The sequence below is a fragment of the Mustela putorius genome, unplaced genomic scaffold, assembly GCF_011764305.1.
Source record: "Mustela putorius furo isolate JIRA1106 unplaced genomic scaffold, ASM1176430v1.1 tig00003898_pilon_pilon_pilon, whole genome shotgun sequence".
NCBI classification, from domain to species: Eukaryota; Metazoa; Chordata; class Mammalia; order Carnivora; family Mustelidae; genus Mustela; species Mustela putorius.
The window spans coordinates 9,816,054-9,832,649 of NW_025422047.1; the positions used below are offsets into that span (position 1 = coordinate 9,816,054).

The window sequence follows — 16,596 nt, forward strand, 5'->3', positions numbered from 1 at the left end:
CCCTGGGCTCAGGACCTTCAGGTAGGCAATGATAAATGGTAAGATTTTATTAACACTTAGTTTTTATTGAGTTTATTTTTGCTTTTACTTTCTACTTACTTAAAGTGATATTGGTTTTAAAGAACACCTAAGTTTAACAAAAAAAGGTGTATACATTGAAAGTGCTAGCACTATCATGTGACTGAAGGATCTTCGGCTATTTAAGTTTTTAATCTTGCTGAGATGACTGTGCCTCTTCCATCTTTAGAAAGAGCATAATATCTACATTAAAGAGTGGTATGGGGATCTCATAAGAAATGTGAAAACAGTTGTCATGGACTACACAAATGTCAGATGTTATTATCAGTTTTAAACAGTTTACAATATGCTTTTATAATATACTCAATCCAGCTCATAACTCTAAGAAGCAGATTTTTTTTCAGGCCTCTTAAAGCTCAGGAACAGGGGTGCCTGGCTGGCTCAGTTGGTAGAGCATCTGGCTATTGATCTAGGGGTCAAGAGTTCACGCCCCACACTGAGGGCAGAGCTTATTAAAAAAAATCAAAAACAAAACACAGGGGCACCTGGGTGGCTCAGTGGGTTAAGCCTCTGCCTTTGGCTCAGGTGGTAATCTCAGGGTTCTGGGATCAATCCCCGCATCGGGCTCTCTGCTGGGTGGGGAGTCTACTTTCCCCTTTCTCTCCGCCTACTCTCTGCCTACTTGTGATCTCTCTCTCTCTGTCAAATAAATAAATAAAATCTTTAAAACAAAACAAAACACCAAAAATACTTTTCTATGGTCACAATGCCTTAAGCAGTTAGAAGGCCATATTCAGATCTATGAATCTGAAGTCTGATGCTGCTATATATACACTCAAACTCAAGCAACTCTCCCTTTTCAGGCAGGCAGATTGCTAGTATCATGTTTACCAAAACAAAGTTTCTTAAAGAGTTCAACTGACATTATCACATATCTGAAATTAAAGCATTTGTGGATGCAATCTCTGATGACCTTTATTTTCCCAACCAGTTTATTGTCCACCAAGAGTCAAAATAATACATTTCATGTCTTTATTAACTAAAATTTTTAATGCTCTCTCCTCCTAAAACAAAAAAACCCGTAAACTCAAAGAATAACAGTATTTAAATTTGTGATGCAATTTTGTGAAATTCCTAGTATTACAGAGACAGAATAATTCCCACAAGGCCCAAAGTGTATCATCATATCAGATCTGGAATTCTCTTGTACGTTTATAAGTTAAGAGCAAATACGGTCACAGAAAGATTTGTGGCTGTTAGAAATCATTGGGTTTTAGTTTTAAAATGTTAAATCTCCACAACTAGTAAGGAAATAGTCATAGATATCACAGCACTTGGAAAATGGCTATCTCCTTATTCCCATCACAAATCTCTCGGGGAATCTGGAGGCTGGTCCAGAACAGCAATTTACTGGGCAATTTACTTCTCTACTGGGATGGGTAGCTACTAGGTCCTTACAAATCATTCAGAACAAGACCTCCGGCCCAAATAATGAAAGAAAGATCTTTATCCCCACCATGGCTGAGCTAATCCAGAAGAAGCTATGCTACAGGGAAAAGGGGTGAAATATCAGCAGCTACAGAAGGACTTGACTAAATCCATGTCAGGGTAGCAGAAGCTTGAGGTGCAGAAAGTAGTATCGTGAAAGAGGAGCTGGCTTGGCTAGATAGGTCCAACATGGTCTTTAAATTTCTGGGTCTTGTGCCGGTCAAACAGGAGCTGGGAGAGGCTCAGGCCATAGTGGGGGAAGAGGCTGGACTATATCACAGCTGAAATTCAGTGATAGGAGTCCCAGCTCCAGGACCTTGCTAGTCAGAGCAAAAGAGGGAGACCTAGCTCAAACTGCAGCAGGAGTTCCAGTGGGCAAAGGCAGCCAAGGCAGGGGCTTCCTGGAAGGCTGGACCCTGTGGTGGGGAATGGGGAGGGGTGGGAATGAGGCAGTTCTAGGGCTGTACCACAGCTAATAAAATGTGAAAATATCTGGCTGTTTTCTGACAAAAACAACAACAACAAAAAAAACCAAAAATAAAAACAAAAACAAAAAAACCCCCAAAACAAAAGAAAACAAAAAACCAAACTCTTCTTTCTTAAAAGTCAGAAGCTCCTGTTTAGGGTCTTCTTTTGGCTTACCTTCTGTTTAATGCCTACTCAGAGCATCTCATATAAATGGATACTTTGAAAGTATACTCAAAAGATAATTCTCTACAAAATTTTCATAATCCTGATAAATTAAAACCAGTCCAACATAAACATTTTTCCAACATTTATTTTGCAATATAAATAACCTTTGCTAAAACTTCTTTTTGAAAACTGTCCCCACCTTATCTGGAGTTCAGGAGGCAGTTCTTTTTCCTCTTCCCATATAGTCATTTCTACAATGTATTTTACCACTGAAGGGAATATTTTCCGGGCTTGGGCAATTACCTCTTCATTCAATGGACAACGTAAATTCTGTAAGAAAGTATAGAAAAGATATAACTACCAACATTGTATACAAATAAATGGATGAGAAAAAGGTTACTAATTTTTTAATTACTTTAATGACTTCATTACACCACCCTTCAGGAGCAAATTCAAGTTGAGCTAAAGAGGTTGCTATTCACAACAGTTTAGCTTAATTCCTTGTAGCCAAGTTGGTGCTATAGATAGAATGGAAAGGAGACAGAAACACAGAGTTCCCTTTTTAGTGATGTTCTCCCTTAAAAATGTTCTCTGTCTTCCTGAGTAGCCTAATTATGGTACTATCAGAGAACATTTGGTTATCCCTTAGAGCTTACAAAAAACTTTTCTTATTATTTTAACTGATCCTCATGCCCACTCCATAAGAAAGGGAAAGAATTAGTTACTTTTTCTTTTTAAAGATTTTATAAATTTATTTTCGAGAGAGAGAGCATGAGAGAAAGAGAAAGAAAGAATGAGCAAGGGGAAGGACAGAGGAAGAAGGCGAAGCAGACTCCCTGCTGAGCAGGGAGCCCTATTCGGGCTCAATCCCAGGACCCTGGGATCATGACCTGAGCTGAAGGCAGATGCTTAACTGACTAAGCCACGCAGGTGCCTGAGAATTAGTGACATTTTAAGTATAAGGAACCCACCCCAAGGTAAAAGAGCCTATAAATAGCAGAAACCCAGTCTTTGGCTCCCACAAGAAACAGTGTTCTCTTTATTACAGACTACTACCTCCTTAACAAAAGGCTTGTTGAAACCATTCAACTAAAAAAAAATGCGTTCAAATGCTTTTGATTTTGATACAAATCAAAACAATGAGGTACTTCTTCACACCTACTACAGTTACTATAATAAAAAAGACATATAATAACAAGTGCTGACCAGGATGTAGAGAAATTTGAACCTTTATATATTGCTCATGGAAATATCAAATGATGCAGCCAATCTGGAAAACAGTCTGACAGATGCTCAAAATATTTAGCATAGTTATACAACCCAGAAATTTCACTCCTACATATCTATCCAAAATAAATGAAAACACATCTGAAACAAAACCACATATGCAAATATTCACAGCTGCATTATTTATAATAGTCAAAAAGTGGAAAGAACCCCAATGTCTATCAACTGATGAATGGATAAATAAAATGTGAATATTTAGCCCAAAGACTATTACTTGGCCGTAAAAACATAATATTACTTGTATCAAAAAGTACAAGGTCCAACATGGATGAACCCTGAAAACATTACGCTGGTGAAAAAAGCCATTCTTAAAAGACCACATACTATATGATCCCACTTATATAAAATGTCCACAGTAGACACATGTATAGGGACAGAAAGTAAAATAGTGATTGCCTAAGGCTGGGGAGTTTATAAGAAATGGAGAGTGAGGGACGCCTGGGTGGCTCAGTTGGTTGGACGACTGCCTTCGGCTCAGGTCATGATCCCAGAGTCCCGGGATCGAGTCCCACATCCGGCTCCCAGCTCCAAAGGGATTCTGCTTCTCTCTCTGACCTTCTCCTCGCTCATGTTCTCTCTCACTTTGTCTCTCTCAAATAAATAAATAAAATCTTTAAAAAAAAAAAAAAGAAATGGAGAGTGATTGCTGATGGACACAGGGTTTTTTTGGGGGGGGGTAATGAAAATGTTCTATAATTGAGGTGATGGATGAACAACTCTGTGAATATACCAAAAAGTGCTAATTGTATACTTCAAGTAAGAACTTTTTATTATGGCATGCAAGTTACGTCTCAATGAGCTGTTTAAACAAAAGACAGACTAAACAGGAAAAAAACCAAAGGAGCTCGTGAAGACCAAAAAAAAAATAAAATAAAATAAATAAAAAAAAAATTAAAAAAAATCCAGTAGTAATTCAATATAAGATTTTAATGTTAAATTTTAACCTACCTGCTGCAGACCATTCTAATGAACTGCATTTCATTCTTTGTTCACCAAACCCTTAACCTATGCAATTCTCTCCTGCACCTATTCTTTCTCACTCCTCAGTGCTTTATGATTTCAAGTTTTACCTTCTCTTCAACATATCACCTTCTCTCTGGAGATTTTGTTCCGAAGCATTTACTAGAGAGAGAGATACAAAGAGTGCCAAAGTACTAAGACCAACACTGGTCCACTACATTCCTATTTCATTCGTGTGTGTGTGTGTTTGTATATATATACATATATATATATATATATTATATATATATATATTTTTTAAGCTCAATATATCCTTTTGAATTCTTCAAAAAAACAGTTTGAGGTGAAGAGTTAAAAGAATCAACTCAGGGGCACCTGGGTGGCTCAGTGGGTTAAGCCGCTGCCTTCGGCTCAGGTCATGGTCTCAGGGTCCAGGGATTGAGTCCCACATTGGGCTCTCTGCTCAGCAGGGAGCCTGCTTCTTTCTCTCTCTCTCTGCCTGCCTCTCTGTCTACTTGTGATCTCTCTCGGTCAAATAAATAAATAAATAAATCTTTAAGGAAAAAAAAAAAAAAAGAATCAACTCATCACTTCCACACCGTATCAGAGGTAAGTCCTTTAGAAGAGGTCTGTTAAGTATATAAGAAACTTTCAAGCAAAGCATCTAAAGCTTATAAAATAAGGCCAGTGAAACAAAAGGGCTATATTATATTTATATTTATAATCTAAATAGAAAAAAAAAAGAACTTAATAATTAACCCAGAAATGTACTACAGGACTAGAGAGAAACTGCTTTTATATATACTGGAAAGAGGCCTTGCTTTTAAAGACATTGCCGAAAGCTGGATGATTGGCTGAATAGTACCAGCCAGAGGGGATTACACTTGGTAAATCCCCACTATGACTGGCACAGTGCCATGCACCTGGTATAGTATGGCTTTCACATTCATCAAAGCAGAGATGCAACAAAATGCTATGTACACAGGACTGTTTGTGTTGAGTGAATTGATTAGTTATATGCTACCACAGGTGCCCCTCTCTTACCTCCAGATAATCAGTCAGTTCAGAATATCCAGATTTACTTTTAGGATAAGCCTGAATGACCAATCATCTTTTGAATCTAATTCTAAATCCAGGATCAGCTTAGTTCAGTACTAAATTCAGTGTTCTGAGGCCATTATGATTCAGGAAACACCAAAGGGACTGGAAATCCATGAGGCAGATGGAAGTTAAGCAAGCTTTGTAAACTCAACGAGTCAAATTAACTCCCAGGGATTCCTTAGGTACTTAAAACACAAAGATAGTTTTTGCAGATGACTAGTTATGGAATGAAGAGGTTATAAAAACCAAGCCACAAATTACTCTCCATGTGCCAAAATATTTGAGTACCCTTTCAAAAATATTAGAGGAGGAAAGTGAAATATTCAGAATTAAAAGCATTCATTAAACAAAACAAAAATGAGAATAAATTTGAAAGGTTTAAACAGTATTCTAGGTAATGGGCATGTGGTAATATTTAATCAAGTAACAGACACTTGATAAATATTTGTCAAATGAAGGAATGGCCGTCTGAGATTAGGATAAGTAAAATAAGTGAGAGAGAGCAGCAATTCAAAAAATGAATGTTGAATAATAAAGTAAATGGGGGAAAAGGCTAATAGTGGTGAAAGGGTAAAAAGTATATGAATATTCTTGTTTTTGTTTTTTAAGATTTTATTTATTTACTTGTCAAAGAGAGAGAGGGAGAAGGAGGGGAGGAGCAGAAGGAGAATTAGACTCCCCGCTGAGCGGGGAGCCCATGTGGGACCTGATCTCAGGACCCCAGGATCATGACATAAGCTGAAGGCAGACACTTAACCGACTGAGCCACAGAGGCATCCCAAGCATATGAATACTCTTTGTACTATTTTGATTTTTGCAGCTTTTCATAAATTTGAAATTACACCTAAACTCAAGATTATAAAAAACATCCTAGAATTCAGAATCTAAAGATCTGAATTTTAGGACCAACTTTGCCACTAAATAATGCAAACCTGAACAAGTCACTTAACTTTACTGAGTCTCTGTTTCTACTTCTATAAAATGGAGCTACTATATCTACCTCACAAAGTAGTAATGAGGATAAATTGATATAATTCGTGTGGAAGATCTCTGTTAATTCTAAAACATACCAGTTAATTCTAAAACATTACTAGTATCAAATAAGAAAGGTATTGGGAAAAGTAGTAGGAGCTGTAATACTAATACTAATAATGACAGCTAACATTTACTGGGCCTTAGAACATGCCAGACATATTCTAGGGCTAAGCACTCTGCATGTATTATCTCATTTAATCCTCACAGCCCTGTGAGGGCAGATGGTATTATCTCCAGTTTAGAGATAAACTGAAAGGAAGAAACAGTGAATAACTCTGCTAAGATCACAGAGCTATCAGTGGGGTTATAAAGCAAACCGAGGACACCTGTTCTAGAGCCCATACTGTTGTGTTCTAATGCTCCTACTCAAGAGAAGACAACACATTTTACTTCTCCAAATATAATTACAATTCTTTCCATTCTGAGTTTTGTAAAATAAGAGTATACTACACACGAGTGGTCATACAGCACAAATATACAGATTACCAAGGATTTCTTTTTTTTTTTTAAGATTTTATTTATTTATTTGACAGACAGAGATCAGAGGTAGGCAGAGAGGCAGGCAGAGAGAGAGGGGAAGCAGGCTCCCTGCTAAGCAGAGAGCCTGATGCAGGACTCGATCCCAGGACCCTGAGACCATGACCCGAGCTGAAGGCAGCGGCTTTAACCCACTGAGCCACCCAGGCGCCCCACCAAGGATTTCTTAATGACAGGTAATTATCTTTTATGACATACTGTAATGTTTCTTCCAGTCTGTCATTTAATCTCATGAAAAGTTTTTGCTATAAAGAAGTTAATTTTTGCAGAAGCACTGTTATCAATCTTTTCCTTTTTATGGCTTCTGAAGTTTAAAAAAAAATGTTAGAAAGGCCCAACCTACTTCAAGATTATTTTAAAAAATTCACTCATATTTCCTAACAAGTTCATAATTTCTTTTCTTTAAAAAAAAAAGCTTTTAAAAATCATTGATATTACTGGAATTTATCTGATCAAGCTTAATATTTTTTTCCCTCAAATGGGTAGCCCGTTACATACCACCAACAACCATAAGTGCTATCTTTACTACCAATTTGGATTTAGATTCTCTTTTTTGTTCCATTCTTTGCTGTCTACTCCTGTAGCAAGAATCACCGTATTTGGATTACTAGAGCTCTTTAATACATTTAAATCTATTACACCTCACACTCGTAATTCTTTATTTCAGCTTTCCCTGACAATTCTCATAGATTATTTTTCCAGAAGAACTTCTGATAACTTTGTCAAGTTCCAAAAGAATATTTGGCTGTTATTCTGGTTGGGAATATAGTGATTTTGTGGATTAACTCTAGAAAAAATTTTAATATTGTTTTTTTTTTGTAGTATTGAATCTTCCAATACAAGAATGAAGTGTATCTCTTGATTATTTTTTTCTTTCATGCCTATTAGAATACACTTTTCAAGTTTCTTAAAACAGAGCTGGCAGATTTATTTTTTCCAAGTTATTATATTTTTTTCTCATGCTATAGAGAATGAGATCTTCTCTTCCATTACATTAAAAAAAAAAAAAAAAAATCTCTGTACCTAACATGGGGCTTGAACTCACAACCCCAATCAAAAGTCATCTGCTCCATTGACTTAGTCAGCCGAGCATCCCTCTTCCATTATATTTTCCTTTTTTCCCCCCAAGATCTCTTTAGAGAGGAAGAGAGAGAGAGAGAGAGAACATAAGCAGGGGGGCAGAGAGAGAGGGTAAGAGAATCTGAAGCACATTTCACACTGACTGAGCACAGAGCCCAACATGGGGCTCAATCTTAAGACCCTGAGATCACAACCCAGGCCTAAACCAAGACTAGGATGCTCAGCCAACTGTACCACCAGGTACCCCTTCCATTACATTTTCTAAAAGATATTATTGCTTGTAAGAGTATTAAAGTAATATTTGTTGAATATATTAAACAGAAAAACTAATGGTTTTTATTATGAGTTCTGTAACCAGTAACTTGACTAAACTCTACTCTAGTTTCCATTTTTCAGTTAACATTCTTGGGTTTTCCAGGTATCATGATTTTTAAAAAGAGGCTACTTTTCCAGAAAGTGCCAGGATTAACGGTTTCACAAGTGAATTCCAAGAGGAGTTCATTCCAGGAAGGTAAGCATGATAGTGTTACATGATTGTTTTAAAAGACTTGATTTCACTCACTAATGTTTTATTTAGTATTTCAGTATAACAATGATTAATAAAACTGATCCGTACATTCTCTATTTTGTCAGATATGAGATCAATATAATGTTGGCTTTACATAACAAATCTGGAAACTTTATCTTTTCCCCCTTCTATGCTTAAGGACAGTTTCTATATTTTTGTTATTTATTTGGTATTAAGTTGGTTGGTTTTTATTTTTAACCAGTAAAATTTTTTAAATGTGGAAAAACAGGAAGATCAGTATAATAAAGACACTTTTACCTAAATTCAGTAACTGTTATTTTTCCATATATTTTTTTCCAGTATTTTAAGGTATTGGTCATATTCTAACCTAGATACTTAACATGCATTTCTAAAAAAAAAAATTTTCTTACATACTTATGATACCATTATTATATCTAGTAACATTAATAATTTTTAAATATTCTCTAATGTCTTGGTCATATTAGTTTTCCTAATTCTTCCCAAAATATCCAGCATTTGGTTATTATGTCTAGGTCATTTACATCTAAATGAATCTACCATCTCCAATTCCAGCCTTTTGTTCTTCATGACAGAAGCCAGGCCATATTTCCTATAAAAACTCATACATTTTATTTACCTTGAAATGTCCTATATATATATATATTTTTTTTTTAAAGATTTTATTTATTGGGTGCCTGGGTGGCTCAGTGGGTTAAGCCACTGCCTTAGGCTCAGGTCCTGGGATCAAGTCCCGCATCGGGCTCTCTGTTCAGTGGGGAGCCTGCTTCCCTCTCTCTCTCTCTGCCTGCCTCTCTGTCTACTTGTGATCTCTCTCTGTCCAATAAATAAATAAAATCTTAAAAAAAAAGATTTTATTTATTTATTGGACAGAGAGAGATCACAAGTAGGCAGAGAGGCAGGCAGAGAGAGAGGAAGGGAAGCAGGCTCCCTGCCGAGCAGAGAGCCCGATGCGGGGCTCGATCCCAGGACCCCGAGATCATGACCTGAGCCGAAGGCAGTGGCTTAACCCACTGCGCCACCCAGGTGCCCCGAAATGTCCTATATTTTATACTTATCTTCCTTGTGGTCTTCTCTATTGTGTTCATGTCTCCCCTGTATTTTCTAAAATTTAAACCTCAAGGTTTTACTAAGTTCAGGCTAAACATTTTTATCAAGAGTATTTCGTAAGTGGGGCCAGATGGCTCAGTCAGTTAAGCATCCCACTCATGATTTCAGCTCAAATCATGAATGATATCATGGGTCGTGAGATGAAGCCCTGTGAAAGGCTCCATGCTTCATGGGGAGTCTGCTTGAGATTCTCCGTCCCTCTCCCTCTATCCCTTAATGGACATGAACCCATACAATCTCTCTCTCAAATCAATATTAAAAAATATACATATTTCAGGGACGCCTGGGTGGCTCAGTTGGTTAAGCAGCTGCCTTCGGCTCAGGTCATGATCCCAGCGTCCTGGGATCGAGTCCCACATCGGGCTCCTTGCTCCGCAGGGAGCCTGCTTCTCCCTCTGACTCTGCCTTCCACTCTGTCTGCCTGTGCTCGCTCTCGCTCGCTCTCTCTGACAAATAAATAAATAAAATCTTTAAAAATATATATATACATATTTCATAAGAGAAACTCTAGTTACTTCAATATTTTTAACAGCTTAAGATATAACTCACATACTATACAACTCACTCAAAATATACTACTTAATGGTTTTAGTTTATTTACACATATTTGTAACTATCACCACATCAGTTTTAGACCAGTTTCATCACCTCAAAAAAACAAAAACAAAAACACTCCTTAGTGATTTCTTCCTCTGCCACCCAATGACTCCATGCCCCTAGACCTAAAGAACCACTACCCCATTTTCTGTCCCTTTAAATGTGCCTATTCCATTTATTTCATTTAAATGTAGTCATAGAATGTGATCTTTTATAATTGGCTTCTTTCACTTAGCATAATGTTTTCAGGGTTCCTCCAAACTGAAGCATGTTTCATTATTTTCCTTTTATAGCCAAATAATGCATTGTACCAATTTACTCACATTTGTTTATCCATTAATCAGTTGATGGACATTGAGTTATTTCTACTTTTATTATGAGTAATATATTATTCTCTAATAATACTATTATGAATAATGTTACCACGCACATGTATGTCTAAATATTTGCTTGAACTATTTTCAATTATTTTGAGGATATACCTAGAAGTAGAGTTGCTGGAGTGTTATGTTAACTCTACATTTAATCATTTGAAGAACTGCTAGACTATTTTCCAAAGTGGCTGCACTAGTCTACATTTCTACCAAAGCATATGAGGGCTCCAACTTTGTCACATTCTAACACTCCTTATTATTTGCATTTTTTATTATAGCCATTAGTGGGTATGAAAAACAAAGTCATGATTTTGGTTTGCATTTCCTTAATGAGTAATAATGCTAAGCATCTTTTCATGTGCTTACTAGCTGCGTGTGTATCTATGTATATATACTCTTTGAAGAAATGACTATTCATGAAGAAATGACTATTTGCAGGCTTTAAAAACTGGGTTGTCTTTTTATTATGGAGTTTAAAGAGCTCTTTTTAAGTTCTAGATATGAATCCCTTATTAGATAATATGATTTGCAAACATAATTCTCCCATTCTGTAGGCTTTTCATTTTCTTGACAGTGTCCTTTGGTAAAGTCCAATTATCTATTTTTTCTTTTATTACTCAGACTTTTGCTGTCATGTCTATCAATCCACTGCCAAATATGAGATAATAAAGATTTGCCTCTATGTTTTCTTCTAAGAGTTTTATAGTTTTAGTTCTCACATTTAGGTCTCTGATCCATTTTGAGCTAATTTTCATGTATGATATGAGCTAGAGATCCAGACTCATTCTTTTGCATGTGGCTATCTAGTTGTTCTGGTACCATTTGATAAAAAGACTATTCTTTTCCTAGTGAATGCCCTTCATATTCTGGTTGAAAACAGCTAACCACAGACAGGTACCGGGTTTATTTCTGGGCTCTCAAACCTATTCTCATAATCTCTGTTTATCATTATGTCATACCACATTGTCTTGATTACTGTTGTTTTGTAGTAGGTTTTGCAATAGGGAAGTGTGAGTTCTCCAAATTGTTCTTTTTCAAGGTTGTTTTGGCTATTATGGGTCCTTTATAATTCTATATAAATTTTAATGTAAGCTTATCAATTACTAAAATAGAGAAAAAAAATTTCCCAGTTGGAATTCTGATAGGAATTGTATTGAATCTGTACATTAACTGGAGCATATGGCCTGTGATATTCTGATGTATAGGAAGAAATATATTTGGTCTTCACCATTCTCTGGTATACAGCTCCTAAAACCCTTGGAATTTCCAAAGTGTTGGGAGGAATTTTTAAAGTCTTTCATTATGTTAATGAAGTGACTTTTAGAAAGCAACTAAGGATGGAGGCTCGTTGCCAGGGGAACTGATCGTGTGATCTGAAGGTTGGAACTTCAAGTCCTATCCCCTGACCTCTGCAGAGGGAAAAGGGGGTAAAGGTTGAAACAACCACCAATGACTAATGATTCAATCAATCATGTGCCTATAGTGAAACATCCATAAAAACCCAAAAGGACCAAGATTTTGGGAAACTTCTAGGTTGGTGAACACACAGAGATCTAAGGAGAGTGGTGCACTCAAATGGCATGCAAAATCCACAACCCATCCCCAAATATCTTGCCCTATGCACCTCTTCCATCTGGCTGTTTCTGAAGTACAGTCCTTTATAATACATAGGTAATCTAGTAAATCTAGGAAATCTCATTTCCTTAGTTATATGAGCTGCTCTAGTAAATCAATGGAATCCGAAGAGAGGGTCATGAGAATCTCTGATTTATAGCCAATTGGTCAGAAGCAAAAGCAAAGAGAACCTAGACTTCCAAGTGATATCTAAAATGGGGGAAGCTTGTGAGACTATGCCCTTAATCTCTGGAATCTGATGTTATCACCAAGCAGAGAGTATCAGACTTGAGTTAAATTTGTGGGATACCTGGTCAGTGTCAATGGAGAAGTAAGTTTAATCGCTTGGTGGTGCTAGGGAAAAAATAGCCAATGGACTGCCACATTAACAATTTTAAATCTTCAAAAATACCATATGATTTCACTCATGTGTGGAATTTAAGAAACAAATGAGCAAAGGAGAAAGAAGAAAGAGAGAGAGAATCAACCAAGAAACAGGTTCTTAACTACTGAAAACAAACTGATGGTTACCAGAGGGGAGGTGTGGAGAGGGATGGATGAAACAGGTGATAGGGATTAAGAAGCATACTAGTCATGATGAGCACCGTGATGTATGGAATTGTTGAATCACTATATTGTACACCTGAAGCTAATATTACCCTGTATGTTAACAAACTGGAATTAAAACAAAAACTTTTTTTAAAAAAGTGGGATGTTTTTCCATTTATTGAGATCGTCTTTAATTTCTTTCAACAGTGAAAGAATATAAATTTTATGCTGTTTTTGCTAATTCATTTCTAAATATTGTATTCTCTTTGATACTATAATATGGAATATGGAAATATTGGAATAGAACGTTCCAATATGGAATTTTTTTCTCAATTTCTTCTTCAGATTTTTGATTACTGATGTATAAAGCAAGTGATTTCTGTATAATTATCTTGTATCCTACATTCTTGCTGAACTTACAGTTCTAATAATTTTTGTGTGTGGATTCCTTAAGACTTTCCATATATAAAATCATGTCATCTGCAAATAGAGCTAGTTCTACTTTTTCCTTTCCGATCTGGATGCCTTTCACTTTTTTTCTTGCATTACTAATTGCCCTAGCGAGAATCTCTAATACAGTATTGAATAGATGTGACAAGAGCAGAATCTCCGTCTTGTTCCTGATCTCAGAGGGAAAGTATCTAATAAATTTATAGCTAGGAGCTTTTCATAATGGCCTCTATTAGGGTTGAGGAAATTCCCTTCTGTTTTAAGTTTAAGTCTTTTTATGATGAAAGTATGTTGGATTTAGTCAAATGCTTTAGCTACATCTACTAAGATGATCATCTGGTTTTGTTTTTTATTCTGTTTATACAGTACGTTACCTTAACTCATTTTTAAAAAATTTTTTATGAACTTTTGTTTTTTCCCACTATTTCAAATTTTTATTTAAATTCTGGTTAACATATAGTGTAATACTAGTTTCAGGAGTAGAATTTAGAGATTCATCACTTACACATAATAGCTAGTGCTTATCACAAGTGCCCTTCTTAATACCCATCACCCATATAGCCCATCCCCTGCTCCCAGTAACGCTCAGTTTATTCTCTATAGTTAAGAGTCTCTTATGGTTTGTCTCCCTCCTTTTTTTTTCCCCCTTTCCCTTATGCTTATCTGTTTTGTTTCTTGAATTCCACATATGAGTGAAATCATAAAAGTATGGAATACTTCACAAATTTCTGTGTCATCCTTGCACAGGGGCCATGTTAATCTTCTCTTTATCATTCCAATTTTAGCACATGTGCCACCAAAGTGAGCTGATTCTGAGATGTTAACCTATGTACTTTATTTTACATCCTGTGAGGAGGCTCATTATGCCATCTCACTCCATTATTAGTAATGATGCTAATACCAATGACCAGTTTCAGGAGATGACAATATAATACCACCACTTAAAGTTTTACTTTTTTCCTTTATGCCTAGCAAGTGATCTATGAGATGACAATTTAGAACTATATGAATATTGTTCTTTATCAACTCATGTCTTCATGGGTTTAGCATCCATTAATGAACTTGCCTGAATCAAATATTTCTTCAAGGTTTACAAAATGTTAATTATTCTAATCCTATTATCCCTTCTCTATTAGCTAGGTAGCATTCAGCCAGAAAGAAGAGCTTTACCTTGTAAACTGGAAATACTTGTTTACCATGAAATACAATTACTACTGAAATGGTGGAACAGGGGTACCTGAGTGGCTCAGTTGGTTAAGCGTCCAACTCTCAATTTTGGTTCAGGTCATGATCTCAGGGTCCTGGGATAGAGCCCTGAGTACGGCTCCAAGTTTAGAGCAAGTTCAGGGTGTAGTGTGCTTCAGATTCTCTCTCTCCCTATGTCCCTCCCCCAACTCTTGCTCACACACTCTCTTCCTCTCTAAAACAAATAAATAAAATAAAATTAAAAAAAAGAGGTAGAATAAATGCGCTTAGTTCATTCTTTTAATTACCAGTTTTCAGTGTGAGAAATTGATATAATAACCACTGCCATGGCAAAATTATTTAAGTTCTCTTTGGTTTTACTAGGAACTCATGAATTTTCATATATTATGATTCAATCAGTTACAGCAGTTACTGTAATTAGTATTATTTTGATACTCTAATTGTCCAACTCTGATCAATGACAGCCCTTTCATGCTGGGTCCTAGATTCTTTAGACACAAACCCATCCTCATAAGCTTACTTAATCCTTGACTCAGATCTGGTCAGGTATTTTTACAAGCCCTGGGTTCTTTTAGTGGGTAACAGTACTTAAAGAGATCAAAATCTGGGGGTTCAGGGTATTCATTGCTAGAGGATTATCTGGAACAGTTTAAAGAGTACAAAAACTATTTCTTGCAGTTTTTCAAAAGGGTCACTCTGTGAAATCATTTGAACATAGGAAGTACTTCTTAGGAAGTACTTTCTTGTGACAACATTCTGAATTTCTACATTGGTTATTAATAGTTCAAGTTTTCTCCATGTTTGAATAAATGATTAAATTTTATATAGCTTGATAAAATAACCCATTTTTCAAATGTATTTGCACATAGTCTTATAAAGAGTCTTTCATAATCCTTTTAATTTCTTCTGTATCTGCAGTCTATAGTTATTTCCTCATCCTCCTAATAGCCTTTATCTGGGCTTACTCACTTTTCTTGATTAGGATGTATAGTAGATAATCAATTTATTGACTATTTTTTCTTTAAGAAAAGTAATTTTTCTATGAAAAGTAATTATTGAAGTTACATGCCAATTCTACTGTTCCATTTGCTCTTTTAGCCTTATATATTACTCTTACCCATCAAATTGACTGCTTAACAAACAGAACTAAGAAATTCACTTTTTTTTTTTTAAATTTTATTTATCAGAGAGAGAGGGAGAGAGAGCGAGCACAGACAGACAGAATGGCAGGCAGCCGCAGACGGAGAAGCAGGCTCCCTGCTGAGCAAGGAGCCCAATGTGGGACTTGATCCCAGGACGCTGGGATCATGACCTGAGCCGAAGGCAGCTGCTTAACCAACTGAGCCACCCAGGCATCCCAGAAATTCACTCTTTAGACAAATAAATAAAGAGTAGAATAAAACTCCTTACATTTAAATACTGGAACATTAAAAACCAGGGTTTTTAATGGAATTGAGTTTAACCCATAATATAACATTTCTTTCTACCTAACTGCATCAAGCTTAAAATAATTAGTAATTTTTAAAAATAGTACTCTTACCTCTTTTGTAGTACCTGCTCTTCCAGGTTCATGACTTACACAAAATGGGCCAGTTTTCCATGCTTCTGTGTCTCCACAATCACAAAATCCCCCTCCAGTAGAAGTATGCATCTGATAAATGAAAAATGAGTTTGTCTTGACTTTAAAACATATTACAAAGCAAGGAGGATGAAGATGACTCAAATAACAAATGCTCCCCAATACTTAAAACTTAACTGCCATTAATATAACAGAAACCAAATAAAACCAAAGCCCACTTTAGTTAACCAAAATAAATCAAAATCTGAACACTCAATCACAACAAAAATGAGCCTTCAAAATTGACAAAATTTTGAAACAAACATGCTTTGAAACACCTAATTTTTAAATAATAGTTTTTAAAATTGTGTACTAGTGGAGAACAGACTATGAAGTACGCAAAAAAACCCAACCCACTATGCAACACCTAGAATGCCTGAGTAATGACATTT

General features: G+C 36.0%; 1 protein-coding gene, 1 non-coding gene and 1 pseudogene across 5 annotated transcripts in view; 1 reads left to right on the forward strand and 2 right to left on the reverse strand.

The window, feature by feature from the left end:
- The window catches only part of UBR1 (ubiquitin protein ligase E3 component n-recognin 1), a 143,621-nt gene that overhangs the window by 96,942 nt on the left and 30,083 nt on the right, over window positions 1–16,596 (reverse strand). For all 4 annotated transcript variants that reach the window (XM_013055459.2, XM_004751218.3, XM_045067680.1 and 1 more), the window contains exons 4-5: window positions 16,127–16,237; window positions 2,339–2,469 (exon numbers count right to left, since the gene is read on the reverse strand). In XM_013055459.2, coding sequence (XP_012910913.1) covers window positions 2,339–2,469; window positions 16,127–16,237 — 242 coding nt within the window. The remainder of the gene's footprint in view (window positions 1–2,338; window positions 2,470–16,126; window positions 16,238–16,596) is intronic.
- On the forward strand, window positions 1,536–1,965 carry LOC123388350 (annotated as a pseudogene).
- On the reverse strand, window positions 14,083–14,187 carry LOC123388435. The gene has a single exon (XR_006602971.1). It is a non-coding gene; the product is annotated as a U6 spliceosomal RNA (small nuclear RNA).